This window comes from Salmo salar, chromosome ssa10 (assembly GCF_905237065.1).
Source record: "Salmo salar chromosome ssa10, Ssal_v3.1, whole genome shotgun sequence".
Taxonomy (NCBI): Eukaryota; Metazoa; Chordata; class Actinopteri; order Salmoniformes; family Salmonidae; genus Salmo; species Salmo salar.
The window spans coordinates 88701107-88728813 of NC_059451.1; the positions used below are offsets into that span (position 1 = coordinate 88701107).

At 40.4% G+C, this 27707-nt stretch overlaps 2 protein-coding genes across 8 annotated transcripts; both read right to left on the minus strand.

The window, feature by feature from the left end:
• Nucleotides 1-1770: 1770 nt before the first annotated feature.
• LOC106560813 (choline kinase alpha) lies at nt 1771-20643 on the minus strand. Of its 2 annotated transcripts, XM_014124138.2 has the most exons (12): nt 18582-20643; nt 18054-18162; nt 15367-15420; nt 11143-11256; nt 8352-8485; nt 7696-7800; nt 7334-7392; nt 6357-6444; nt 4829-4937; nt 4619-4725; nt 4117-4198; nt 1771-3696 (listed from the first exon to the last, which is right to left on the minus strand). In XM_014124138.2, exons 1-12 carry the CDS (start codon nt 18815-18817, stop codon nt 3637-3639), a joined length of 1257 nt encoding a protein of 418 aa, XP_013979613.1. In that variant the 5' UTR covers nt 18818-20643; the 3' UTR covers nt 1771-3636. The 2 variants fall into 2 exon arrangements, with proteins under 2 accessions (XP_013979613.1, XP_013979614.1); XM_014124139.2 differs by lacking the exon at nt 15367-15420.
• Nucleotides 20644-20825: 182 nt separating this feature from the next.
• kmt5b (lysine methyltransferase 5B) lies at nt 20826-27702 on the minus strand. 6 transcript variants are annotated; one of them, XM_014124131.2, is made up of 12 exons: nt 27578-27702; nt 27337-27388; nt 26405-26631; nt 25871-26056; nt 25562-25709; nt 25178-25343; nt 24974-25083; nt 24696-24862; nt 24568-24587; nt 24336-24472; nt 24033-24229; nt 20828-23714 (listed from the first exon to the last, which is right to left on the minus strand). In XM_014124131.2, the coding sequence occupies exons 4-12, from the start codon at nt 26001-26003 to the stop codon at nt 21841-21843; spliced, it is 2952 nt and encodes a 983-aa protein (XP_013979606.2). In that variant the 5' UTR covers nt 26004-26056; nt 26405-26631; nt 27337-27388; nt 27578-27702; the 3' UTR covers nt 20828-21840. The 6 variants fall into 6 exon arrangements, with proteins under 6 accessions (XP_045544162.1, XP_045544161.1, XP_013979608.2 ...); XM_014124130.2 differs by having other exon boundaries at nt 27501-27693; XM_045688206.1 differs by lacking the exons at nt 26405-26631; nt 27578-27702 and having other exon boundaries at nt 20826-22208; nt 22443-23714; nt 27337-27494.
• Between the last annotated feature and the right edge of the window lie 5 nt (nt 27703-27707).

Here is a 27707-nt window from a genome sequence, read left to right on the forward strand (position 1 = left end):
GAGCCAAAGACCCATCTCCACCACAATAAAATCTGTCTTTGTCAAGGACAGGTCTCTGGCTCACTTCTGTGCCTTCCATTCTCCCTGATTAATATTTTCTGCTACTGCAGCACAGCACTTGCCCTTCAGACGTCCCTCCAACTGTATAGAAGGACTTCCAATTGGCCAGAGATACATGTCCAATTAGCCTGGCAGAAAAGACAGAGAAAAAGGCATTTGAAGAGCACCAGATGTAACACAAAGAAACTCATCGGTAACATACTCTGTAAAGTACATCAGATAAACATGATGAAATATAGATTGGCGTAAAAATGTATTCATAGATACACTGCAATTCCACAGGGCAGGAGTATGAATCTTCATCTGTTTAGGCTCTGCCGTTCTTCGAAGTTTCTAGAGACCTTGTGTCTATCGTGAAACTACACCCATTTAAATGATAACACAAACATGTTTTTAGCTGAGGAATGTGATTCTGTGCTCAACCCTGCATGTGGCCAGTAGTCACACCATGATGGGGTCAACAAGAAAAGACAAGGCCAGATCAGATGTGGTGCTGGCATGTTAGCTAAGGTCAACAGGCAGGAGTTGTATTTTAAAACAACAAGGACCACCTGGAGCAAATGTTTTTTTATTCTGCTCCCAGCTGTAGATTAGAGCCATTCTCCCACCGATATTCTGGCAGCTCTGTGAGATGTTTCCTTTGTAGCGTTAGTTTGAACTGGTTGAACGTAGATCAAGGTCTTTATCAGTGTCATTAGAATAGTCAAACATCTGTGTCCTGGAGAATATAATACTTTTAACCCCATTTGTCACATCAGAGAGATCAATGTGCAAAAAAACAAAGAAGGGGAGAGGAGATGGTGACAGGACCACAAAAAAAAACACAGTAGTTACATAATCGTCGAGGATAACGTGGCATATGCCATAAACTGGTGAAAGCAACAAGATGAAAGATGTGTCATTGGAAGTGAATGTACAACTGCTTTGTGAAAGGAAGGCAAGGTTTAGAGGAATGACATAGCATGTGACTGTCAGCCCATTCTGAGTAATCTTATCCAGTCATCCAAGTGAACTCTAATTGTTCATACACTTATCATTGATCCAGCACTTTGTCTACTTATTAACATACATCAGGTCCAGTAATTGACTATGATGGTGCTAGCCACACACAACGCATAACAACAGTTATGATAGGAACTACAGTATTTCTTATTATGTCATCTCTCCTTCTTTGTCTTTTTTGAAAGAGATTAAACAATGTGATTGGCACAAATCTACGGTACAATGTCACAGTTAATCATATTTTCCCCTCAGTTATACAGACGGATTTGCAAGAATACACGTTTTATTTCTTTACCTTTATTGTAGTACTTGTGCAAAGCAGTAGAAGGTACAGTAAATGTATATAATGAACTTGCCATAGTGGTACATTTTCAAATTACTTTACCCTTGCTATTTGCAAGGGAAGAATTTATACGGTACATATTTTATTCTTTTAGTGTATATCTGCATAGCTATCTTTATAGGTAAGCAAGGCTAAATGTTTGCACTCACAAAATAGAGTAGTTGGGATCCTTTCACAGCATATACAAATTGGACATTCAGTTCAATTATCCATAAGATTACAATATACATAATCAACAATATTCAGTGTAATGTAGAGAACTTCCTTCTTCCCTCATGTTTTGATAATCAATTACATTTTATTTGATCTCTGTATTGAATGGCAAGACATGAAATACACCAAGGATATACTCAGAAAACTGTATGTGACAGTGGATCAATTCTTATTTTATTGTCTCAAACTAATAATATAGCATGAAAGAGAGGTGTAATGTATATACAAATATACACAACATATACCTGAAAATGGAATGTAGTTGATCACACAATAATGATGTAGCAGGTGTTGAGAAAACAGGAGTGAGACGTGTTTCAACAAGGAAAGAGACAACTTTCTTATTAAGAAAAATACATATTCCATTTAAGGAAAACATTTAAAACGTTATCCTTAAAAATGCAACTGGTCAGGAAAGTGCCACTAATCTCGCTCCCAGGCTAATAGCGTATGAGCATTGGGAAAAAGTGTCTGGTGAATGAGATGGAAGTGCCACTGACATTGTAGACTACGCAACAATGTAATTTCAAAGTGAAGGCTCATATTTGTTTCAATATTATATTAACCAGATTAAATAAACATGTTTACATAAAACAAATAGAATGATGAAATACAGAATAGAAATTCATATTAAAACAGCACTAATTATCACAGTTTGGTTATGAATTTTTCACAAAAAAAAGAAAGAAGTAAAGTAAATATTTCCAGTCCCCAAACACATTCTAAATATATCATTATACACATTAAAAACCTCTACATGAGGATTTTTTAACAACTTATTTACAGTTCTTCTCACAACTTCATCTGCAACTGTTTACTCCAGCTGAATAGGACATCTCTATAGTTTGTCTGTTTGAGTTAAAGCTGAGAGCTTTCCTGTTTGCCATTTCCTTACTTATCCAATGTACTATCTGTGATATATTCAATTAATCAATCAAATGTATTTATATAGCCCTTCTTACATCAGCTGATGTCACAAAGTGCTGTACAGAAACCCAGCCTAAAATCCCAAACAGCAAGAAATGCAGGTGTAGAAGCACCTGCATTTTCATTATTAATATATCTGTTTGAATACCAATACCATTTCAATGACCTTTTCAGAGCTGATACTCTTACTCTACACAATCCCCAGAACTGGTAAGTACAGAGTAGGGTTGTGAGGTTACCATTACTACACTCTTAGAACAAAAGGTGCTATCTAGAACCTTAAAGGGTTTTTCGGCTGTCCGCATAGAAGAACCATTTGAAGAACCCTTTTTTCGAAGAGTATACTGTGTTTCAGGTCACATTTATCAGATTATATTTACAGTCCTGCAGGTGGGGAATGCTGTTGGCCAGAGATGCACCCATCTAATTGGTGGCTCCAGATATTTCCATATGCAAGTCATCTTAGAGGAATTTTTGTTGATAAAGAATGAAGGAAAACTGACTTGTATAGCATGGATGCAAAAAAACTAACATAATCAATTGAAACTGAGAGTTTAGTTATTTGGCGTATGTTTTGAACCTTGCTCTTATGTCACAGTACTATTGCCGTTGGGTCACAGATAAGAGATTACTGGGTTTTCAATAAGCATGGATTTTTAAGGCTCATTGAGACTTCTGTTCTTTTTAGCTACGCCAGAACATTTCCAAACAGGAATGGACTTCCTGGAGATGTAACATACACCTCCATTCAGAATGAAGATTTTCATCCCTGTCTTAATCTTCCTGATGTTGTTTGAAGAAAAGACAGGCCAAGAACAATCTTGACCCTGTGAGCGTGTGTAATATTAGGAGTGCAGTATTGTGCAAACACTGAGCAGCAATGCATGGGGCATAATTCAACACCAAACCAGATATTCATGGTTTCACTTTGGTCCATGCGATACCAACTGTAGCGAGCGTTTAATTCCCAAAGCACAGGTTCCCCATTAAAGCATGGCCCTACACCCTGATTGCCTGTCTGCATTATTTTCAATTAAGCTCTGTTAATCCATTCATCCTCCACTTCTTTGTTACAGTATGTGGTCCCTCGCTTAGACCCCCAAGCTCCGCTTCTGCTCAAAGTATGCATCAAACCTGGCCATGGCATACTCCTGTGGACAGACAAAGGAAAGAAAAATATTGGAACATTTGCACAGAATGGATTTCAGACAATGGCTAGAGAGAGAGAGAGAGAGAAAAGGAATCAAAATGAAAATCCGCCTCGCACAGTATGTGTGTCAGTTATATATATTTCAGCAAAGAAAGGAAATATAACAGAGATAATCTTTATCAGGTTGACCATGGAAAATATTTGTGTATAGTTCAGAGTAGTCTGTGAGACCAAACATAGCAAGGAACACCTGCATTGCTTGCTTTCTGATTGTCTGGGTATAAATTGTATGCTTCCATTTCCTGTCTTATGCAACATGCACTTCTCATTTATTTTGTTTGAGGGAGAATGGCTGTGTTGTTTATGTAACACATATAAATGTGTAAAACAAAGGCATGGCAACCAGATAATGGACACTCACCATGTACCCAAACTCAATGGTGGAGATTCTCGCCTGGATCATCGACCACAGACCCCAGAAGAAGTGCGAAGCCAGAGCAAACCTGTGTAATTACCAACAGACAAATGTTTCAATAAAACCGTGGACGAGCACAATGGCAGTATGGTCCATTAAACATACATCTGGGTGAACTGAGAAAACCTTTGGTCCACAGCGACGGCCACATGGAAATATGTTATTTCATCAGTACTGGACTGATTGCAGTTTTATTTCCCAGGGAGAATTTTACAGTAACTAAGAGGCCCAGTCTGAGGGGTTCATTATTATTATGATTTACTGCTGCTCTCTCAACAGGAGGCACATCCTAAGTACTAAACCACAGGTGTCCTCAGAGTTGTAAAAAAAAGTCAACTTGTCCTCATGTGTCATGATGACTCATAGGGTGTGTCAGAGACACGTGAGCAATTTCACCCCTCATTCACATTCCAGCGAAAAGCCTTGGCCACTTCAACTTGGTGCTCACCTGTTAGCTTCCACAAACAGCTCTTCTTTGAGTTTCATCTGGTCTTCAGCGCTCAGATTCTCAAATCCCTGCTCAGTCTCTGACAGGTAGCTTCCAATGAAATGTAGCTGAAAAGAAGAACATCACAATGTTATTGACTGTCTTTTGCCTAGAGAGCCACTCATTCAGATTCAGAGGACAGAAAGTCATCATACTGGCATCCTTACTCACCTGTTGGGCTTTAGTGGGATAATTATTTGAGTTGACATGGAAAAATGGGAACTTGTCATTTGTATAGTCATACATCCATTCACAGAAGTGGTTTCCTATGTCAAATCCCCTGAAAACACAAAATATGGAGAGAAAAAACATGAACAATGATATCACATTTGCCAGGTCAGAAGTCCTGTCAGTTACACCTGATATTTGATAAGCTTATTTTCAATGTTGCAGAACTGAACATTCTTGCAATGTACATTGCATTGCCACATGGATTGAGGATTATGATGGTTTGGGCTCTTTTCCTTGTATGCCCAAATGACAACTAGGGCTGCAGTAAACCGTTACCATAGCAAAGGAAGAGAAATATAAGATGATTTCTCACAAAGGGAACACAAATGGGTAGCTCTTTGTGAAGGGAACCACAGCTGCTACTGTGGAAACCAGACAAAAGGAACAACTTGGAGGCTAAACTCTTTTCCAACATTTCTCTACCCCTGGCTGCGGCATTATGGGCCAGTGCTGAAAACCTGTACAGTTCAAACCTTTTCAAGCGAGCCACACCAGCTGCTAAGGAAACCAACTGGGAAGAAAACAGTGGGAAAACAAACAAAATATGAGTTTGACATGGGGCTCCTTGGACTGTTCTCATTGTGTACAGAAGTCCATGGTATGAACACTCAGCTTCCTAATGATGCCCTGTTCTACCCACCATACTATCAGAGCTTGGAGAACGAGAGGAGAATCCAGTGAAACCTGATCCGTCTTGAGAGTGACGAGCACATGTGGTGACGTACAATGACTGAGGGAGCCTGAGGGTCAGGACAGAGTGTAGGCTGTTTTGACGGAACTAACTTGGCTCTGAGCCAAGGCCAATAACAGTGAAGGTCCTTCATGAGAAATAGGGCACTCAAGAATTCCATGTTTTACAAATAAGGCTAAGTGGTACAGGAAAACATACAGTAAGATGTTTGATTCTGAAATAAAACTCAGAAACCCAGATGAAGACAGCTTGCTGCCGAAACATTATAGATTTTAAATGAATCTATCTGAAATATGTGTGGCTACATTCTTGTCTTACATTTAAAAACATGACAAATACAAATTACAAGGGTAAATTCCTTCCATCAATAGCTGTGTTGCAGCAGACATTACAATAGAGTTCCTATGAATATTTCATGAGGCAGAAACTGTGAATTATGAATGTGAAGGAATATGGTTGGAGAACAGTCAGGGGAGCTTTGGGATTCCACTGTTAGATTCTGTTCATAAAGCTAGCTGGATGATTAGATTGAACAGGTTGTCTGGCTCAGAATGTGACAATGGACCGGCCATGGGGGGTATGATTTACCGTCTGCCGAGACAGTGTCACCTTGGATAGACACAGCCCTCCCACATCGTACAGTGTGGTCAATGTTTACTGGCTCTTAGACACCCAGAATGTTGTACATTCACTACAATTTGTGACCAAAGTGTTTGAATTGGTTGTAAAGGGGATGATTACAGTTTACACTGACTAGCGCCCTGAGCATGAACACACCTGTAGTTGTAGCTGCTGTATTCAAAGTCAATCAGCATGAGCTTCTGTCTGTCAGTACCTTCACAACAACTGAGGAGAAGGATATTTCCTAAAGGATGAGCAAATAATTATTACACCACACACACATACACACAGTACAACACATTAGCAAGGGATTTCAAAGATTTTCTTCACTAGCTTTATACAAACTGCAATACTATGCCTAACAGTGTCCGAGCAGTTTTGCGGGGTCCCCGTAAGGTTCGACCAAGGGCAAACCCCCACCCTAACCCTCTATGGGGCATAGAGAAAAATGTGCAGTTTTATAGCTAAAGTCATGTTATTCTACACATTTTGCCATGAGGCTGAGAGAAAATTCAGCAGCTTTAAAGCTAATTCCTGTCATAGGGTTGGCCCCGGGGGGGTGTGTGCTATGCCAGTGTACACACCCCCCCATCCGAAACAGATCAGAACAATTAGTGCATATATTATGACAACATCTTGTGACATTTTTGTTGGTTTTGGTCTTTGGCCAGGTTTTTTTAGGCTGTTTGTGCACACTACACTTTTTCTAAAGGCAAGCCGGAAATCTACACCCCTTCGTCAGTCATTGGTCAAGAGTAGGGATTCTTCAATGAGGTGTTTGTTGCCATTCAACGATAGACAACTTGTTTTCATGCAAATTTTTTCACCTGAGAAATACTTCACCAAACATCTTATTTAGATGTAAAATTTTGCGACTAAGATCTCCTCTGCAAAAATGTACAAATTTATGACAGATTTCTTGAGTTATCTTAGATTCATTCTGACTATTTTCAGGAAGTGTATACTGGCTACACAGTCTCAATATGGACAAACAGTACTTTTGTTGCTTTTTCCTTGTTTTTCAAGCGACGGTCTTTTAAGGGAGTATGCAAGCACACTCGTTCGGTTCGCCTAGCGGAGTTCGGCAAGGTGCCAGACAAACCGAAGCGTGCAGAATCCTTCAGACCCCTTACCTTCTTGACAGTCATTGTGGCAGAAAACCACAGGGGAATGAGTGGAGTCCAGCAAAGACCTACAGAGACAAACAAGCCATATTTAAGCAGGTAAAAAGCAGGAGATATAAGTCCACTAATTCACTGTTTACCCCCCAAAACAGGATGCAAAATGCCAGAACATATTTCAACCATATTTTAATATGATTATTGGTTTATTGTTGTTGACTGGATTCCACACCAATTTAGTGGAAAACACCATATGACTATTACATAACTGAATTACTGCATATACATGTAATCATGTCCGTTCATGTGTGCTTAGTCTAAATACTGTTGTGTACGTAATGCAGGGACCAGGGTGGATGTGATGTGGGCCTTACTTGAGATTCTCCATCTCCTGGGGCAGGTTACAGCTCATCAGACGGGCAAACTTGAGCATGTGGGACTCCCTGGTGAAGGTGAGTCTCATCACCTGGTTCAGGTACCTGTGGATGGGGGAAAACAACAGGACAGTCAGGGTACTGTATGTATGGGAACACTGGGATACAAGCCGTTGTAGAGTTTCTAGATAAGACAGATCACTATTTTATCACAGCGATGCATTTCTTGTTTACACAGCACTCGTACAAATCACACATTATTTTGCTGACAAGCAACTTTTCCCCTGTGATTTACCTGAAACTATCCTCAGACCACGAAGCAGGTCACTCTGATAAGCGAAACTCTTTAACAACATAAATGCCCTGTTTTAAGTGTAAGCAAAGAAGACATTCATAAAACACATCAAAGAGGGGGCAAAATGTTTTGACCAAGACTGTTATTGATGTGTAGTTTTACTTTACAAATGCCATAGGAAAACATAATTTGGCTCTCTGTTATCCTCAAACCAGGTGACATGAAAATCGACCAACAAAAGCAAACTAGCTAACCATTTTGTAAGAGGAGATATGTGTGACAGCTAATGTTTGTTTGGAGCGTTCAGTGAGGTCAAATTAGGCAAAGAGGGTTTACAGTTTCTAATAAGATACCAACTCACTTGTCAATAGTTCCAAACAGCCATTTGGGCTCCTTGTTGAAAGGCATCCTCATACCATGGAACTTGGCCATCTTCTCAGCTATTTCAGCAGATATGCTAGGCATGCTCAGCTCACCCGTGTCCAGTTTGCGACTCTATTAACACAAAGAGGTCAAGGAAGTAAGGTCTACAAGTCTTAGCTGAATACAGGTTGTCTTCATTCCCCTCACGCTGACAGCTTTATTTGCAACAATAAGCAGAAACACCATTACCAATTGACTGCTGACAGTGTTGTCAAAAGAATGGAGGGCATAACCAGTTCCATTGCCCTAAGGCCCTCTAATTGGCTCACTGTCAACCTGACAGTTAAGATCTTATCAAAGAGGAAGATGTTTAAAGGCCACTCGCTTGACCTCTGTGGATTCTTGGTCTGAGTACTAGTGAATAACTAAAATGTTTCATTTTTACTGCTATTCTCAAAAATGATTCATAATATACAGGCCATTTCATTAACCCTGTGGGGATCTTCATGCACCATTGACCTCAGTGAGGAGAAGAAGAAGAAGAGGAAGGAGAAGAAGGTAAGTCACATGCTATACATTACCAGTCAAAAGTTTTAGAACACCCACTCATTCAAGGGTTTTTCTTTATTTTTACTATTTTCTAAGTTGTAGAATAATAGTGAAGACATGAACACTATGAAATAACACAGATGGAATCATGTAGTAACCAAAAAAGTGGTAAACAAATCAAAACTTCTTCAAAGTAGGCAACTTTTGCCTTGATGACAGCTTTGCACACTCTTGGCATTATCTCAACCAGCTTCAACTGGAATGCTTTTCCAAGAGTCTTGAAGGAGTTCCCACGTATACTGAGCACTTGTTGGCTGCTTTCCTTCACTCTGCGGTCCAACTCATCCCAAACCATCTCAATTGGGTTGAGGTCGGGGGATTGTGGAGGCCAGGTCATCTGATGCAGCACTCCATCACTGTCCTTGGTCAAATAGCCCTTACACAGCCTGGAGGTGTGTTGGGTCATTGTCCAGTTGAAAAACAAATTATAGTCCCACTAAGCGTATGGCTACAGAATATGGTGGTAGTCATGCTGGTAAAGTGTGCCTTGAATTCTAAATAAATCACAGACAGTGTCACCAGCAAAGCACCCCCACACCTCTTCCTCCATGCTTCACGGTGGGAACCACACATGCGGAGATCATCCGTTCACATACTCTGTGTCTCACAAAGACACAGCGGTTGGAAACAAAAATCTAATATTTGGATTCATCAGACCAAGGGACAGATATCCACCCGTCTAATGTCCATTGCTTGTGTTTATTGGCCCAAGCAAGTCTCTTCTTCTTATTGGTGTCCTTTAGTAGTGGTTTCTTTGCAGCAATTTGACAATGAAGGTTGATGTTGAGATGTGTCTGTTACTTGAACTCTGTGAAGCATTTATTTGGGCCGAAATTTCTGAGGCTGGTAACGCTAATGAACTTACCCTCCGCAGCAGAGATAACTCTGGGTCTTCCTTTCCTGTGGCGGTCCTCATGAGAGGCAGTTTCATCATAGTCCTTGATGGTTTTTGTGACTGCACTCGAAGAAACTTTCAAAGGTCTTGATTTTTTACAATTTTGATTTGTTTAACACTTTTTTGGTAACTACATGATTCCATATGTGTTATTTCATAGTTTTGATGTCTTCACTATTATTCTACACTGTAGAAAATAGTCAAAATAAATAAAAACCCTGGAATGCGTAGGTGTGTAACAAACCTTTGACTAGTACTGTATATTAGCCTAATTTTCTAAACGTGGCTTGGCCTTTTGGCATATTCACTAACACTGTTATTCACTAACACTGTTGAGAACAGTGATAATGATGACACTATCTATTAAGATACCTAAATATGAGCTCCTGCATAGCATGACATGCCTGAGCTATAGATATGCTATGGATTTATTTAACTAACCTTTAATAATGGGGTTGGGACCTGTTATAACACGTTCATGAAATGCCTATAGATATGTAATAAACGTGTTATGGATAGTCAAAGTAAATCGTTACCCACTTGAGTAAATGAGGGATACAAAGTATATTGAAAGCAGGTGCTTCTACACAGGTGTGGTCACTGAGTTAATTAAACAATTAACATCCCATCATGCTTAGGGTCATGTATAAAAATGCCCAGTTGCCCATTATTTTCACTACCATGGCTAGAAGAAGAAATCTCAGTGACTCTCAAAGGAGCATAGGGGATTTACAGTGTGTGTGTGTGTGTGTGTGTGTGTGTGTGTGTGTGTGTGTGTGTGTGTGTGTGTGTGTGTGTGTGTGTGTGTGTGTGTGTGCGCGCATGTGTTAGTGTTTATTTTATTTTGGCAGTTACCTGTACATCATACAAGCAAAACTCGTGATTCAGATAGAACATGACTATTCTGATGGGCTGTACCGATTTAAATTCTAACTGTCTAGCCTAGGCATGGGTTGAATTTAGTAAGAGAACTCTCGCTATGGGAGAATGCCTGGGCAACGTGGGCGTGTATTAAATTGACCAAGAATACTCTCGCTAGCACAAAGTGTTAAATTACATAACTTCAAGCTATTTTTGCCACTTTAAGTAGGGAATAAATTTAGCATGGTTCATGTATTCCCTGTTATATCAATTAAACACACATTATTGAACAAAACACACACAGACACATGCACAGATCCAGACACCTATATGCACGCATGCACACAAGCAAGCATGCAATCACATAGTCATTAATAATTTTTTCCCCCCCTATCAATGATTATCACTCAACAGAGTAACTTACAGGGACAAACTGCTCCAGTCTGCCCTGAGGGAAGATGCCAAAGAGTTTGGGCCCAAGCTCCCGCTCAGCCAGAATGGCAAACATCACACTCTCCAGCACCATGGCCTCAGCACCCTGCATACACAGAGAACATGAATTAGCATGCACACAAGCAGATAGGTGAATGAGAGAAAGTTGTGGTTGTTGACTTCTCCTATTAAACCTTGTGACTGTCAGTCACTGCCTTGCACAATCAACCCCGTCCTTAGAAATGATGAGGTAAAATGACTTAGTCATTGGTTAATGTTTTCATGGCAACCGGACGTGATGACAATTAATAGGATGAGCTGGATGACTGCAGCCAAACTGTGGTCCATTGTTAGCTGGAACTGTCCACACCTACCACCTACCACCATCAGGTGTAGGACAGAAACTCATTCAATTCCATAACATTAAATTAGGAACAGCTTAGACAGAGGAAGCTGATGATGAGCACATGACCTTACGGCTGTCTGGAAGAGATGGGAGTATTTTTTCCAGGGATCTAGCATTCACAATTGATAAATCAACTATACACAGATCCAGATTCAGATCCAGATCTTTGAGGCATGTTAACTGTAAAATGGCTACCTCAATTAAAGAAATTACATTCCCAACTCTGTCAGTGAATATTTTTGTCCGTCCCGGTGGTAGGTTTATAAGCAGATTTGGACCAGACACGGGAGAATTGTGTTGCGTTCCACATGATGAGAATGATTAAACAAGGGGCCAATTGTATTGAGAGAGGCAGAGCCTGCCAATAGCATCAATCAGTAATTGTGGCTGCTTAACCGAAGAAGACACCTGGGCTTTTCTACTGGGGAGCAAAAATGGTGGCAGGAGCAATTATCTGAGGCCAGAGCTCTGATATAGCTAGCATTCAAAAGATAGGCCCACAAAAAATAATGTTAACTTACAAATAAATCTATGTTAACACTTAGAAATACAGGGTCCTTGTTTCTGTGTAGTTATTAATGAAAGTACATTAAAAACTATTGCCAATAAAAACTATTTCCAATGTTACACTGTATAGTAGTAACTCAAATCATAACCCATAGCACTGGGTGCAATCCAAATGGTGCCCTTATCTAGGTCTAGTGTAACCTGCTATGAGCTGGCAGTGACCTGTGGACTCTGACAGTTGGCCAAGGAATGTGCTAAGTGGTGCACTTCAAAGTGGCTTGGCGCTTCCTTTCGGAAACCAGATAGGAGGAAAACAGATTATAGTAGTGCATTGCTTATGACCTGTTGTATGCACTGTGGACTGACCTCATATGACTATAGACTTTGGAAAAACATTATTAGTCAATAATCAGTGACAGCATGGGGATATTCTATAGTCCTCATCTAAGATAGCTTTCCCTCTAGTCAAGAGAGATGTTGTGATCATCTTTAGGTACAGTATATCCACTGTGTGGATGTCTTGCCTTAAAAGGGGTGAGATCCATCAACCATAGACAATATACATATATGAAACCATAATGACCCTTGGTTTGGCAGACCTAAAAAAAAAACTACGCCAAAAAACTAAGCCAAACTCTGCAAAATATTCATATACATTGACACATTTACAGATGGGCTCTGTAGTGCTGATGGATGCCAAATGCAAATCTGCTCAACGTATTATCTCTGTTACCATGATCATCCTGATCATCATGATCATCCTGACACACACCGTGGCCTTGCAGCCTGTATGCCATCTATGTGTTCAGTGCATTTCTATGTCCAGAAAGTCCCTCTAAAAGTGGGTCAGCAGCCAGCCTCAGTTTCCCAATGACTTTTATTTAACTTTCTTTGACCTATTTCTATGACCTACATCCCTAACAGGTTGCTGGTCAAGGCTTGACAAATTAAACTGGCTAAGTAGCCTACTTTTCAGGTTAATAATCAGCAATGCTATCTACTGGTCTGTTGACATTGTTGTGGAATTGTTCAACATTCCATTCCGCCAACCTTCCTCATTGTTGAAAAAAAGAAAAAGAAATGTTTTGAATAGCTATCACTTCCTTTGTTGCAACCCAATATATGATTTGTAAATTTAAAAACTTGATTACATTTATTCTGTGAAACAGGAAGGGAAACATTGAAGTGTCCCTTTCAGCAGGATCCCATAGTCCACTGTGGCCTGTCCTAATGTTAGCACTACTATCCTGAGAAATGGAAGGAAATCACACTTCCTCAAAAACACTACTGAGGTCCATGTTTCATAATGTTGACAAAACAATGTATTTGGAAAATCATGTCACTTGTCTAGCCTTAGATTTGTTTCCCTGTAGACCTGGATATCTGTGCATTCGGATAACAAGACAGATAGCAATAATGAACTCAATCAGTAGTACCCATGGCCATGGGTAATGAGTACCTCCATTGACTGAAAATAAGATTAATCATACTCCACCACCTTAAAAAATCATTGTTGACAAATGTGTGAATGAACTCCTTAGTTTCACAATGCTCTCACCTTCTGTAATATAAATGAAGCATGAATAGTTTCAATGCTAATTTGAAAGTTCTGCTAAAAACACATTAACAGTAGGTTCAATGTCACAGTACCATCCCCTGAATACCACTTCCCCTCCCTCTACCCCTTGTGTACCATGGCTACGGTCACATGACCATGGCACAGCAGCTGTGGGGATTTTCCAGTTGAAGCTCCAGTTATGAGCAATGTTCCCTCATTACTGTGCGCAAGCAGAATAAATATCAGACCACCTAGAGAAGCACAAGATTGAACCTCACTCAACTTTCTAGAGTTTTCCCTGTTAGTTAACACTATCAACGTTTCCCTTTACTGTGGAAATTGTGATCAAATCAACGCAATATTCGCCACTTTCAATGTAACATACCGAAACGAGACGAACTATGCAAGACTTAGTATGCAAAACTAACTATACAAGAGATTTTGTTGTAGGTAGAACGCATCGGAGTAGAATTCATTACTACCCATACTATCTACACAGACCGGTGCGGCATAACCAATCAGAGCTGCAGTAGGCCTATATGCAAATAGACCAGTGCCATAAATGGTCTTATGACATTTACTTTGAACTGGACTGTTTACAGCATGAGTGGTCCTGAGTAGAGACGCTTGTTTTGAGATTAAAGAGAGAGGTGCATGTAGCCACTTGTGCACATTTTGTTAATATCCTTTGGTAGTTAGTGAGTTATTAGTCCAGTTATAGATCATTTGTAGTCAGCAATAGGGGAGTGATTGCTACATTTCTAGCCATCTTTGAAAAGCAAGTCAGTTAAAGAGTTTTTTTTGTCTTAAAGGGGCAGTGTTGTATGTTAACACAGGCTTGAATAAGCTAAGTAGCCAATAGGCAGAGGGTAGCATGATTTGTCTGATTCTCTGTAATAATGGTTTAGGCCTACATTATGATCAAATAGCCACAGTAGCCTGCTTGGCCACTGTTAAAACTGTAACTTAAAGTGGGTACAGCCTCAGTGTTCACAGTAAACGCGCACTGGAAGTTGCACAGAATTTTCACAACGTTCAAATTTGCGCTCAGCAGATCTCAAATTTGCTCAGTGCTGAGAAAATGTTGAGGGAACATTGGTTATGAGTGGTGTGTTCACTATTACTGGAATTAGTCATCATATAAAGGTGAGAGTCTATAGTGAAGTATGCCACGTTGGTCTCAAACTGTATTTTGAAAACCTAATGGGCAATCTTGTTGTCAATTTGAACTTGTTTCAAGACAATATAGGGAAAAGGCCATAAACATGCAAATGAAGGCTAAGGAGCAGTGAGGTTTACGAGGGGACAGACTGGCTAGCCAAGCTAGGATTAGCCTCTATGGGATCAAACTCTATGTGACTCTCATGCAAAAGATAGTAATTGCAGATTTACGCCATAACATCATGAATATTAATGTTTACCCTTATCATCAACTGACTAACAGAGGTCACCTCAATCCAAAGAGATGACTCAACAGTGCTATTTTTTACACCATTTTACACCATCCAGTTGGGAGAAAGGTCTGGGATTGACATTTTTCTAAGTGATAACTAAGTCCATTGGCAATTACTAAAACCTTTGATGCTAAACTATACAGACTAATTTGATCACAGACTCCAGAAAATGTATACAAAAACATAGTTTCGAGGCTAGAACAATGACACATGCTGTGGGGTCATTTTCACAATCAGATAGCAAATCTAACTAATAGTCTGGGTGAATCACCTTTGCCATTAGTTACTTACTTGAAAGAGATTTTCTTTGTTTGACTGTCTGGGCTCCCCCTTATTACAGGACATCTATCAATGAAAGAAAAAGCAAGAAACTAACCATGAGTACATGTATTTTCTCAAAAGACACATCATGCTACATAGCATTCTCACAAAGAGACAATGACAGAGTACAGTATAGTCCCCAAGTCTGACGGCCAAAAAGGCAATAGGAAAACTCTCAGTGCCTTTAACAACCTTCTTGTTGAGAAAGTAAAGTTGTAGAAACAGAAAGAAACTCTCACTATCTCTGAAAGGCATATATTATCTCCTGATCAAGGCAGCTGGCACTGACTGTATGCTTTGGCATAAAATGCTGGTATTGACATTGTTGTCCTATCTATGAACTAGCACTTTTAATATTTTTTCCTCTGCGGAAACTCAGTTACTCAACGAATTTCTGAGTTATTAACTAAATTAGATATTTGATAATACAGCAGTGTATTTTATCTGTGCATGTGCTAGCACCAGTTTAGCGAGCCTCCCTCTATAGCGCGACTGAAGGTATGCGTGCGTCTTAGAAATCGTTTTCACATATAAACTTTACATGTCCAAACTCAGAATCAAATATTCTTCCCAAAAATAACCTTGTCGATGTGGAAGAAGGTTTATTTTGATTGCCAATGTTCTGCATTTATCAGAGTGCCACCAGGTAGCCTAATTTCAGATGTGTCCATGTAAACAGGATTATTAGGGAAATCGTTCTTCTTGCAAAGCATGTAAACGGTTTAATCGAACTATGATATTAATCTGACTATCCACAATAATCACATTATTGTGTGCATGTAACCAGGTAACCACTCATACGCCGGATTGGCGCACGTTCAACAAATCTGATCTAACAAAGTGGATATTCGTCAAATCCATCATGTTTCATGTATTCTAACAGGCCCACAATGTGGTAACTAAAGTCCGATTTGGATATATTTGTCTGGTTTCACTGCATAACATTTAGAAGTGTTCTCTTTACAGGTTTAGAAGAAATAACTGCTAAATGCTAACTCCCTTTCGTATAAACTGGTAGCATAGCTAGCATACATAATTCGGTGGTGGTAGTCAGTCATTTTTAACTGTAATGAAGTTGACATTAACATGTATTGGGGTTGACATCTATACAAGCATTATACTATTCAACATAGTGTGAAATAGACATATAAACAATAGCCTAAATGTAGGCTAATTTTGCTGGGGGGCAATGAGGAGATTCGGGGATCTTTCCCCCATGCGTTTCCATGGCATTTTCCTTGTTTTGGTCAAGTTCAATTGATCTCTTTACCACATGTATTATCAATTAAAAAAACTCAGAAACTACTTGAGTCTATAATGAATAGATATTAATATTCCATTCTATTCGATTCTTACAATAGTCGTGGGTGCTTTACATCTCCTGGTTTATTGTAAATGGTTAATTAATGGGTCCTCCAGTTCCAAATGGTGTATTACTTCTTACTAGAAATGTGGCCTGTCTCTTTTTATTTTCTATTTCATAGTGTTACTTCAATAATTTATCACTGAACTGTTTTAGAACAGAGCAGTTGCTTTTGTCATCCCCATCCCCAACTACAGGAACATCCAGTTCTTTGTCAGCTTGACTGAATCTTGACCTGGATTATCTGGTCATCTAATTTTAGTCAGGAGGTTAACTTGGGGTTGCCCTAACTAGCCTACCATCATGTGACCTATGAGTAATGTAGGTTGGACCTACTGACACATCATCAGGAATGATATCATCCTGTGTCCTTTGGCTGTAGCTCATGATGCACACAATAAACCAAAATACATCACTAGCTGTTATCATTACAGCGCAACACCTCACATTTTAATTGCTGCTCCAATTAATTTATTGATTTTCAACTGGAGTTCTCTCCTTTGTAACATCTATAGTATTTGACAACTTATTTCCAATATGAAAATAAAATGATAGGAGAGGTCAAAAAATACATTCCCCCCATATCTTCACAAGTGCATCAATTCACAAGCTGACTTCCATAACAATGTGGGTGAACTTTGTTGAGGACAATACTGAGACTTCAGGGATCGCATACTGTACCGTGTATGGTATGGTGGAATCACCTGGAAACAAGTGTGCTCAAGGCACGCTCCTTTTGGAAGGCCTACGGCAAAAAACATACGCATGTACAGCCATGGTGGTACATCACACCACAACAACAGAAACACACGCACGCACACACACACACACACACACACACACACACACACACACACACACACACACACACAGCTTGAGCCACCCTAGACCATGCCATCAGGTGGGTATTTGCCACAAAGGGCATTTCAAAGATGTTTGAGGAAGAAGATATATCTCCTTTCTCTTCTGTCCAACCCCAAATTCCAGCAGCAAAGCAAAGACCCCTTCAGCCTGTTCAGAACCTCCCAGGGAATACATGTAAGCTATGTCTTTTCCTAAACTTTTATATTATCACATTCTATTATATTCTAAAGCATGACCAGAAAATCTGAGTAAATCAAATTGTACTTTCAAGGGTCCAAGAGTGGACCTTTCAGTAGGCTACGTATTTAGCCTAAAGAACATTGATTACATTTTCAGATTCAGAACCTGGACGTTTTCAATTAAACTGAAGAGAAAAAAGGTAAGATGGGACTGATTCACTCAACATTGCATTGTCTGTTGTCATACACACCTGTAGAATAGCTCCATACAGACGCAAGAGGACGTTGCGAGGTTCATCACCAACACTGGTTTGGATGTCGGGTAAGGCGCAGAGGAAGAGTTTGTTGCTGAGGCCACCCCTGTCACAACGTCACAAAAAAAAACAAATGAAGCTCATAAAAGCGTCACATTTCACTGTCTCCAGCGTGTACACATTAGACCAATGGATGTGGCGGCCTAAATTACGGTTTTATTCTAAGGTAGAAAGCCCATAAATAAGAAGTAATGCTTTAAAAACAAACACACACAATACAATCCCATGTAAGGCAAAGCTACCATTGTAATTTTAAATAACATTAGGTGTAACCCAGTATCAAATTCTCTGTTTATTAACCCCATAATGCCACTGGCACCATCATGACCATTCATTTAAATTATAGGGCGAGAAAATGTGGCCTATATGCAGTTGCAAACGCAGCAACTGTTTATCTGGGTAGTAGGCTATATGACAAATAAATTGTGATAAATAATGGTGGATGTCCTCAAAGAACATATCTACCTTATTATGCTGATTTGAAAATCCTCTTCTGTCACCGTTTTCCACGCACCGTGGAGAAAATCTTTGCACCATAAATACGCCTTGCGTTTCGTGTCCTGGTCGGGCTCATCCGGCCGGATGATTTCCTTGCATTCATCCTCAGTGTCTGGCTGGACCTCAAGTGCGTTTTCAGTGACCAACAAACCCAAGGCCATAGAAGGGGAGGATGACACCCCGTTGATAAATTTTGTCTTCATTTTGTCTTCAAATGAATACTAAATAGCGTACAGTTATGAATATTATTTTTTTTTAAAGTAAATTTATAATTAAGCAGTCTTGCGTTGAGGAAGAAAAATATACGATTTGATTTCAAGCAATGTTTCTTTAATCCCCAGCAAAACAATAACACGCGTCCGTTTTGTTCAGACAGCAGAATAAACAGGTCCGTTCCGTGGCAAGGAATGAAGACTGAAGACACACACTGGCTGAGTCAGGCAATAGGCTGAAATCGAGGGGATTTGCATCTACACGTCATACTACCGCACTCATTCTCTCCCCTCATTGGTTGGCACGGGCACGTCCTTTCACGAGCAAACAAAGCCAACCCAGCACCATGTCCCATGCATAATGAAAGCCTCCTTGTAGTTATTTCACACATGATAGATAGCAAACCATTGTCCTCTTGCTATTGCTTTTATCCGTGAAAAACAATTATTCTCTGTTTGCCAGAGTGGTGGGCAGACAACTGACTTTATGCCATGCTATGAATTATGCTTTTGTTATTCAAGATCTAATTCAACAAGACGTTCCATAAAACAGTTTACACATCAACGGGAGACTTCTGGGAATTTCATATTTTCACAATGCATTTCCAACAAATGTTTTGACTATGTAATGTTTGTGTTGATCTGTGTGCACAAAAGGGTCAATTAATATGGCAAAAGCTGAGGTCGAGTCTGTGTACCCAAGGAGTTCAAATGCTATTTGTCCCATTACCCATTCTCAAGTATCAACGTCTCCCCAAAAAAATACTACATACTATATCAAGACACCCCCTACAGTTTACAAAGAATGTAGGGCAGCCATATCTGTTTTGCCTTGCCAGGTCATCCTCACAAAATAGGTTTTTAACCTCAGTGGGTCTTACCTGGTTAAATAAATAAAACATATCCTACAATTCAGGGAATTCACATGATCTATGTGAGGGCAGCAATTAAGAATGAAAACTAAAGTTCCAGAAAGTTCATGGATTTGACCACGTCTCTCTTAAAGAGCAGCGAAGTGCATCAGGTCACGAAGACATTACATTTGGAAGAAAACTTTAAATTGAGTACTCAAACTGTAAAATAAAAACATTCACCAGAAATAAGCACAAGTTAACTATTGTTTTTCTTTTCCAAAGTAGATGAATGTTAAGAAAAACAAAGTTATAGAAAACACAGCCATGTTTTATCAAATTCAGCTGTAATTCTCAACATTATACAAGCAACTCAAAAAAGGTAGCTTAATCAAGACTACAGACAGTAGCCTACATATGACAGCACACAGTACTAGTGACAGGTCCAAAGTTGTACAACAGACTTTAAATCAACCTAGTATAAAAAATATACAGTACCAGTCAAAGGTTTGGATACACCTACTCATTCAAGGGTTTTTCTTTATTTGAACTATTTTCTACATTGTAGAATAATAGTGAAGACATCAAAACTAGGAAATAACACACATGGAACTATGTAGTTACAACAAAGTGTTAATTCAAAATATATTTCAGATTCTACAAAGTAGCCACCCTTTGCCTTGATGACAGCTTTACACATGCCTGACATTCCATCAACCAGCTTCACCTGGAATGTTTTTCCAAAAGTCTTGAAGGAGTTCTCACATATGCTGGCACAGCCTGGAGGTGTGTTGGGTCATTGTTCTGTTGAAAATCAAATTATAGTACCACTAAGCGCAAACCAGATGGGATGGCGGATCGCTGCAGAATGCTGTGGTAGCCATGCTGATTAAGTGTGCCTTGAATTCTAAATAAATCACTGACAGTGTCACCAGCAAAGAACCCCCACGCCATCACACCTCCTCCTCCATGCTTCACGGTGGGAACCACACATGCAGAGATCGTCCCGTCACATACTCTGCGTCTCACAAAGACACGGCGGTGGGAATTAAAATCTCAAATTTGGACACATCAGACCAAAGGGCAGATTTCCACCGGTCTAATGTCCATTGCTCGTGTTTCTTGGTCCAAGCAAGTCTCTTCTTTTTATTGGTGTCCTTTAGTAATGGTTTCTTTGCAGCAACTTGACCATGAAAGCCTTATTCATGCAGTCTCCTCTGAACTGTTGGATGTTGAGATGTGTCTGTTACTTGAACGCTGTGAAGCATTTATTTGGGCCGCTAAAAATAAAATAAAGAAAATAAAGAAAAACCCTGGAATGAGTAGGTGCGTCCAAACTTTTGACTGGTCCTGTATATAAAGAGCAATTTAAAAAGTTGAGACATGCACCACACCATTCACAATTCAGACACAGCAGACAAAGTAATTCAGGTGAACTGATGATCAAATGGTGAACAAAATAGCAAAGTAAGAAAAGTGTTTGAATATCTACACCACCTAAGCCAGACCAAGTAAGTTCTGAATTTGTGATTGCGAAATAAATACTGAGAAATTACACAGTTGGAGAATTGAGTGACTTAAGTGAAATGAATAGAAAAATAAAAATGTGATCAAAAAATAAAATAACATCCAAAATAACCACATCTGCACAAACTAAAAAGTTAACAAGAGAATCATTATGCAAGCACCAACACATTTTGATTAAGGAATGAGTGATTACAACGGGACTAAAACATCAGAGACCAGCTCCCAGGAATCACTGGAAGTCAAACATTTTCACATACCTCCAGCAAGAAACAAGAATTCTGTTCCTTTTAAAAGCTCTCAAAACAATATATAAAATACATATTATTTTATATGCATGTATACACTGCCATGTTGACAAAGAACATTTTGTTTGCAGTGTGTTCCTAAAAGGTTCCATTCTTGCGACATTTAGCATGTTTACCAACACAAACTAAAAAATGCTTTAAATATAATTAACAATTGTACAAAATAAAGCTGAAGATATAAAAATAATTGCCAACACATTGTATGCCATGTAAAATGTACACATTCTACAATATGAATAACGAACCAAGTTCCACCATGTACAAAAATAGTTAACATTTTACAACAGCATGTGATTTTACTTTTATTGACTTAAAAAAAGACTCATAGAGCTCATGCATTGACTGTTCGTGACTGATTTTCACGTCTCCTTGATGCGATATCAATATCTATAGAGTCTTTACCAACAATGAGCCGGAGGCGTTTTGTTGGTGGAAGTGGAATAAAATCATCGTCAAACTCTTCATGGTCAGATAAATCTTCATCCTCTTCTTCTGAAGAGGACGAGTCTTCCTCTGTGTCATCATGCATTCCAAATGTTGCTACTGTGGGCCCAAAGACCTCCCCTGCCTCCCTCTCTACTATACCTGTGAAGGGCCCACTACCATGGCGATACTGGCTGAGCCTCCTGCTGTCCCACTCATGCTGCAGCTGAATCTTCAGTTTGGAGGAGCGGATGTGTTCCACAGGACTGAAGCCATGTTTGGAGGAGTGGATGTGTTCCACAGGACTGAGGCCATGTTTGGAGGAGTGGATGTGTTCCACAGGACTGAGGCCATGTTTGGAGGAGTGGATGTGTTCCACAGGACTGAGGCCATGTTTGGAGGAGTGGATGTGTTCCACAGGACTGAGGCCATGTTTGGAGGAGTGGATGTGTTCCACAGGACTGAGGCCATGTTTGGAGGAGCGGATGTGTTCCACAGGACTGAGGCCATGTTTGGAGGAGTGGATGTGTTCCACAGGACTGAGGCCATGTTTGGAGGAGCGGATGTGTTCCATAGGACTGAGGCCATGTTTGGAGGAGCGGATGTGTTCCACAGGACTGATGCCATGTTTGGAGGAGCGGATGTGTTCCACAGGACTGAAGCCATGTTTGGAGGAGCGGATGTGTTCCACAGGACTGAGGCCATGTTTGGAGGAGCGGATGTGGTGAGCAGGACTGAAAGTCCCATTACTCCATCTGGCTGCATAAGAGCTCCTCTTGGTCTTTGCATGGTGATGGTTCTTCCCAAATTTCATGCTGGTCTTTGTGGAGCTGGAGGACTTGACAGGGTCAGACTCACCAGGCTCAATCCTACTGCTGCCGCTGTCCCTTCGTCTCCGCAGGGTTAACTTGGGAATGCCTGAGCTGTTGTTGGCTAGGATCAGCTGGGAATCATAGCGCGTAATCTGCTGTTTCTTCTTCCCCTTGCCAAGGTGGAGAAGCTTGTCTCCCTTAGACAGATTGTTGTAGTACTCACGACCATCAGGCAGGCATTGCAACTCTTTCCTGCATTCAGCTATGTCTGGGGTACGAGCTGCATGGTGCAGGCCTGGAACCCCCTCCTGGAGAAGGGATGCTGGTCTGAAAGAGTGCTGCTCCTCCTGATTTATCATTTGCCTCTGTCTGGGACAGGTCTCACTTGGACACTTGATATCCAGGCTTGGGCTGATTATCCAGTGACCATCTGTGACATACTCTCCGAGGTCTGTAGGCTTGGTCTTTCTAACCACACCGCAGTTTGGTTCAAGTTTAATGTTGTCAGACCCCTGGGTGCCAACTGATGCTCTGGTTGAACTGCGAGTTCTGTGAGTGCAAGCTAAACCATCTGGGCACCTACTACCATCTTTCATTGAGTTCTGATTGTGTTCCTTCACAGTGTAGTGCACAAGACAACCCCTTGTTCCCACCACTTGCATGGGTCCTTGCTTATCCATCGCACTCTTTCGTGAGACCCTGTTACTGACTAATTCTGTGGGGTCCTTAAGGCACAAACCCATAGCTTCCATCTCAATGGGGAACCTGTGAGCAGTTACCTGACACCTTCTTCCTAGCTTGTGCAAAGGCTTTACGGACTTTGAGTTTAGTCTCTCTGGCACGTTGGAGTTCTTTGAGTGTCTTTGATTGAATGATGAGGTAGGCATAGGCATTTTGGACAGAGTTTGCCTGCTTAGGGCTTGTGCGTCACTGAGCCTTGTCACACTGGAGCAGGCTGTCCACCCTACTGCTAAGATGTGGACCGGAAAAATAAGAAATAACAGCAGAACAGTCATCAGAAATTTGGACAAACATTACTAAACCTAATGACAATCATTGCAAAATTGCAATGTATTAGAATATTATTATGTAGCAGAAACTAAAAAGCTCAGTTTAAGGCCACTGAAATTCTTTGCATTTTGGTTGTTTTCAGTTTTATTGTTGAAATCACCTGCTCAATGGGGCAACCACAGAGCAGGCTCAACGTGCGTTCAGTTTACTCGCCCTAGCCTAGGCAATATGGCAAACCTTAACGTCAATCCCTGCTCAACCTCAAAGGTGCACTTACATGAATGTGTGTCACGATTTTCCTGAGAATCTGGATCCATATTAGAGCCGTCCAACTGACTGTCAGAGCATTTGCTGTCTTCTAATTTCTTAAGTCGATGGAGCCGTTTGTCTGTCTCTCTCAGGCCATACATGCTGTTGATAATAGGAGTGGCCGTAGACTGCCCGGTCTTTGGTTTGAAAGCACCAGCACTGCGTCTGAAGGGACCAGAAGATGTGAAATAGCAAAATCCTAGCCAAAGTAGGACTCATTATTATACATATAAAGTAACTACAAGTTTGATATTAAATCAATAAATGATACCTTTCACAGGTGTAACATTCACAGAGTTCATTATTTTCCCCAAAGAAGCCATCTCCATAGTAACAGGAGATCTCTTCCCCAGGTTCAATATCCCTCAGAACCTTGACACATGCTGTATCTCGCCCAGTGGAAACAAACTGTAATAACACATACATAAACATTTGTTAGCCATTTGTACAATTCACTTCATTTTACACAATACTTTTGATTTTCAGGCATTGGTATTACTTGCCTTGCAATTTGGCCTGCAATCTGGAAAACAAACAGATATGTTTAATCTCTTAATATAGGTATTTGAATTCTATCATAAGTGGGTTGAATGAGGCAGATAGTTATTGTCAAGTGCATGGGGATGTATACCATGGTTGATGAAGGCTGCAGGTCCCAGCCACAGTTGAGCACAGTTCTTGCGGGTGGAGTACATCACACTGAAGTCATTTTCACCATGTCGCAGTAAAATGCTTTCCTCATGCTGTGATAGCTCAGCAATGCAGCCCACCAGGTATTCCATCTTATCATTGGTTTTCCTTGGGAAAATATGAATGAGGGATTTTTGAGATTGTAAAATGACTATATACTCAGTGCAACATTTTCTTTAAACAAAATGTATCCTACTACAATTTAATTCAGATCCTTACCACTCTTTTGTTGCTACAATTTTGGCTCCATTCTGCTCAGAGGAATAACGATTGCAGGGAAGTATTTCAAACCCACTGTTAGTTGCAAACATTCGTAGGTAAACAAAAACCTGCCAAAACACACACAAAATAATAGTTTTCACATATTTTTGTTTTGATGGTTCATGCTTTTTGCTCAACAACGGATATTTCTAGATAACTTACATGCTCTTTGAAGAGTTTGCCCTGAGCCTTCGTCTTGTGGTGAAAGTGGGGTCTTGACCAGTCCCCAGCAGTCAAGGCATGGAAGGCCTTCTCGAGGTTGTCATGTTTTTTAAAGCACTCTAGCACCTCCTTCAAATGTCCTTGTCGGTCCTTGATGGGTCGAAACCTAAGCACACCATCAGTCAATTTTTAACCACTTTCCAAACCATTCTCAATACAAATGTTATGCAGCTGGTGCATCGAGTCATAACCTATCGTGATAGGCAAGTTCGTCTGAGGCATACGAGTAAACCGCCTCCCCAGATGTTGTGAAACTTTGGCTGCTGACTTATGCACAAGCTATTATGACAAATGTGGACAATTGTGAGCCAGAAAGAGACAAACCTGCTATTCATCTTATGGGTCTGGAAGCCAAGGTAGGGGTCTAGAATAAGGCTTGTAGTCAAGTCATCATTCTCACAGAGTTCCTTTGGAGTCATACCCGACGACGGGGTATGACGTCTCTCTGCCTCAAGGGTAGAACTGATGACACCTGAGGTGAAATATTTGAAAAATAAATGATTGAGCCCCCCCAAAAAAATGTACAATAAAAAAAATCTGCCAATAGTGCAGTGTAATTTCTTAATGAAGCTGAAGGGGGTCATTTATGGTTCTGTCATTTTGTGGTGAGCATTGCCAGAGAACAGCACTTACGTTGACTACATCTCCTACTTCTTAAGGAGCCCTTGCTCTGTCGCAGGGACCTGGCCGAGGTTATGGATCGATCACTGGAGAATCTGCTGCAATGCCGCCTGCCATTCAACACCATGTTCTTGGATTCCCCCATCTACCTCATTACGCCAGATCCAGCAGCATTTACCCTAGTCTGTGCTTGAAGATCTGCAGTGAGGATGAGGGGAGGTTAGGAGGCCAGGGTGGTTGAATCTTATCTTGATACTGACAGGGATTGAGCACTATGCATTCTGGACCTAAACAACAGTTGACAGTTGATAGTTGTAATAGTAGAATGTACAAGGTGTAATTTTCCTCGTCATGTCAGTCATTGCATACCTTAGAGAACTAGTTATACCTTGTCAGAAATGTCCTGATTAACTAGCCAACTAACGATTTTTAGCTAGGTTTTTAGCCCATATATTTTTTGGTAATGTTGGAGTCACTCAAATATCTCATAAATACACATTATACATGGAGAAAGAAAATGTGCTTTAAGACTGCAAAAACAATTACCTGCACTACATGACAACATGTGTAGAATTGCAGGGAATAAGCTTTAAACCTGCAACATTTGCCCTCCGCCAACAAGAGGGGTGTGAACAATCAGTCATGAACAGTGTTTATGCCCATAGAAATAGACGTGGTGCGCACAAGGGGGGTGCGGGATGTTCCCCAATTCAGGAAGGGAGGCCTGAGTGAAAACGTATGGGAACCCCTGCTCCATACCATCAGTTGAGAACCTAAGACAAGTTTCACATTTTATTGTCACATACGCAGGATACAGCAGCTGTAAACAGTACAGTGAAATGCTTAACTGTAAGCCCCTTGAGTTATCGATAGTTACTCCTGAAGGAGAAACTGCAAGCGCATCAACTAAGCAGAAAGTGGGGCCTAACAAAGATCCTGAACAGATGGTAGCTAATGGTTTATCAAAGGCTGACACCTTGTGGTTGCATGTCAACTTTCATGAGTTTTCATAGCATAGTATTTCATCTGGTCTATTTATTAATTTCGTCTTTCTCGACAGGCAACTTTACACCTACACACATAGGGTCGTCTTAGCCAGTGTAACGTGGCACAACAATCAACTCAACTAGCTAATGCAAGATCCCACTCGAAATAAAAATCTAGGCTAACGTTAGCATGCTAACACCACATGCCTCGGGACTGATGCAGAAGCTATGCGCGTTCTAGTTACGAAGTTAGCTGGGGCTTCATGCTGGCTACATGCAGTTATTAGTACTTACTCTGCTTTTGAAAATATGTGCTTCCCACTTAGCTAACGTTAGATATATAAATGAAAGCTAACGAATGCTAAAGCTTGGGCCAAGACATAACGAACAATGCCACAGCTAGCTAGCTAACGTTATTCCACCAAAACAAAGGCCATGAAATCTCCGTAAAAAAAAGTGTCGCTGATGAGACACACTGTCCAAAATACTCACTTTGTTATTCTTGCGTTTGTACTACTATGTGATCCATCCTGCACGACGAGATCTGAACAAATATAAATTGCTACCTTTAGTTTAAACGTCAATCAGAGGAAACAAACATTTACATTTCAAGATGGCGGTCAGGGGAAGATGGGAATAAAGATGTCTGGACATACAATTGGCTTTGTTTGATGTTACGACAGTTTCTGAGATTAATCCATGAGTGCATGAAGTTTAATAACTGTTGTATTACCTAACTAAATTGTAAAAAATAAAATAAACACCACAGTAGCCGACGCTTTATAAATTGAAGTAGCCTGCGCACTGCTTACTCAAACTTGAAACACATGAACATTTGAGAGAACCTTGGCGCGCGATTTGAT

Excerpts from the sequence above, each read along its gene's own strand:
- kmt5b (XM_014124133.2), bottom strand. The coding sequence starts at position 26,003 with ATGGGGGAATCCAAGAACATGGTGTTGAATGGCAGGCGGCATTGCAGC. Across the intron at positions 24,473-24,567 it reads ATTGCAGGCCAAATTGCAAG|TTTGTTTCCACTGGGCGAGA; the intron begins GCAAGTAATACC and ends GTGTTATTACAG. Across the intron at positions 24,230-24,335 it reads GAATGTTACACCTGTGAAAG|ACGCAGTGCTGGTGCTTTCA; the intron begins GTATCATTTATT and ends TGGTCCCTTCAG.
- LOC106560813 (XM_014124138.2), bottom strand. The coding sequence starts at position 18,817 with ATGAAGACAAAATTTATCAACGGGGTGTCATCCTCCCCTTCTATGGCC. Across the intron at positions 7,393-7,695 it reads CAGGAGATGGAGAATCTCAA|GTCTTTGCTGGACTCCACTC; the intron begins GTAAGGCCCACA and ends TTGTCTCTGTAG. Across the intron at positions 4,726-4,828 it reads ATCCCACTAAAGCCCAACAG|CTACATTTCATTGGAAGCTA; the intron begins GTGAGTAAGGAT and ends TCTTCTTTTCAG.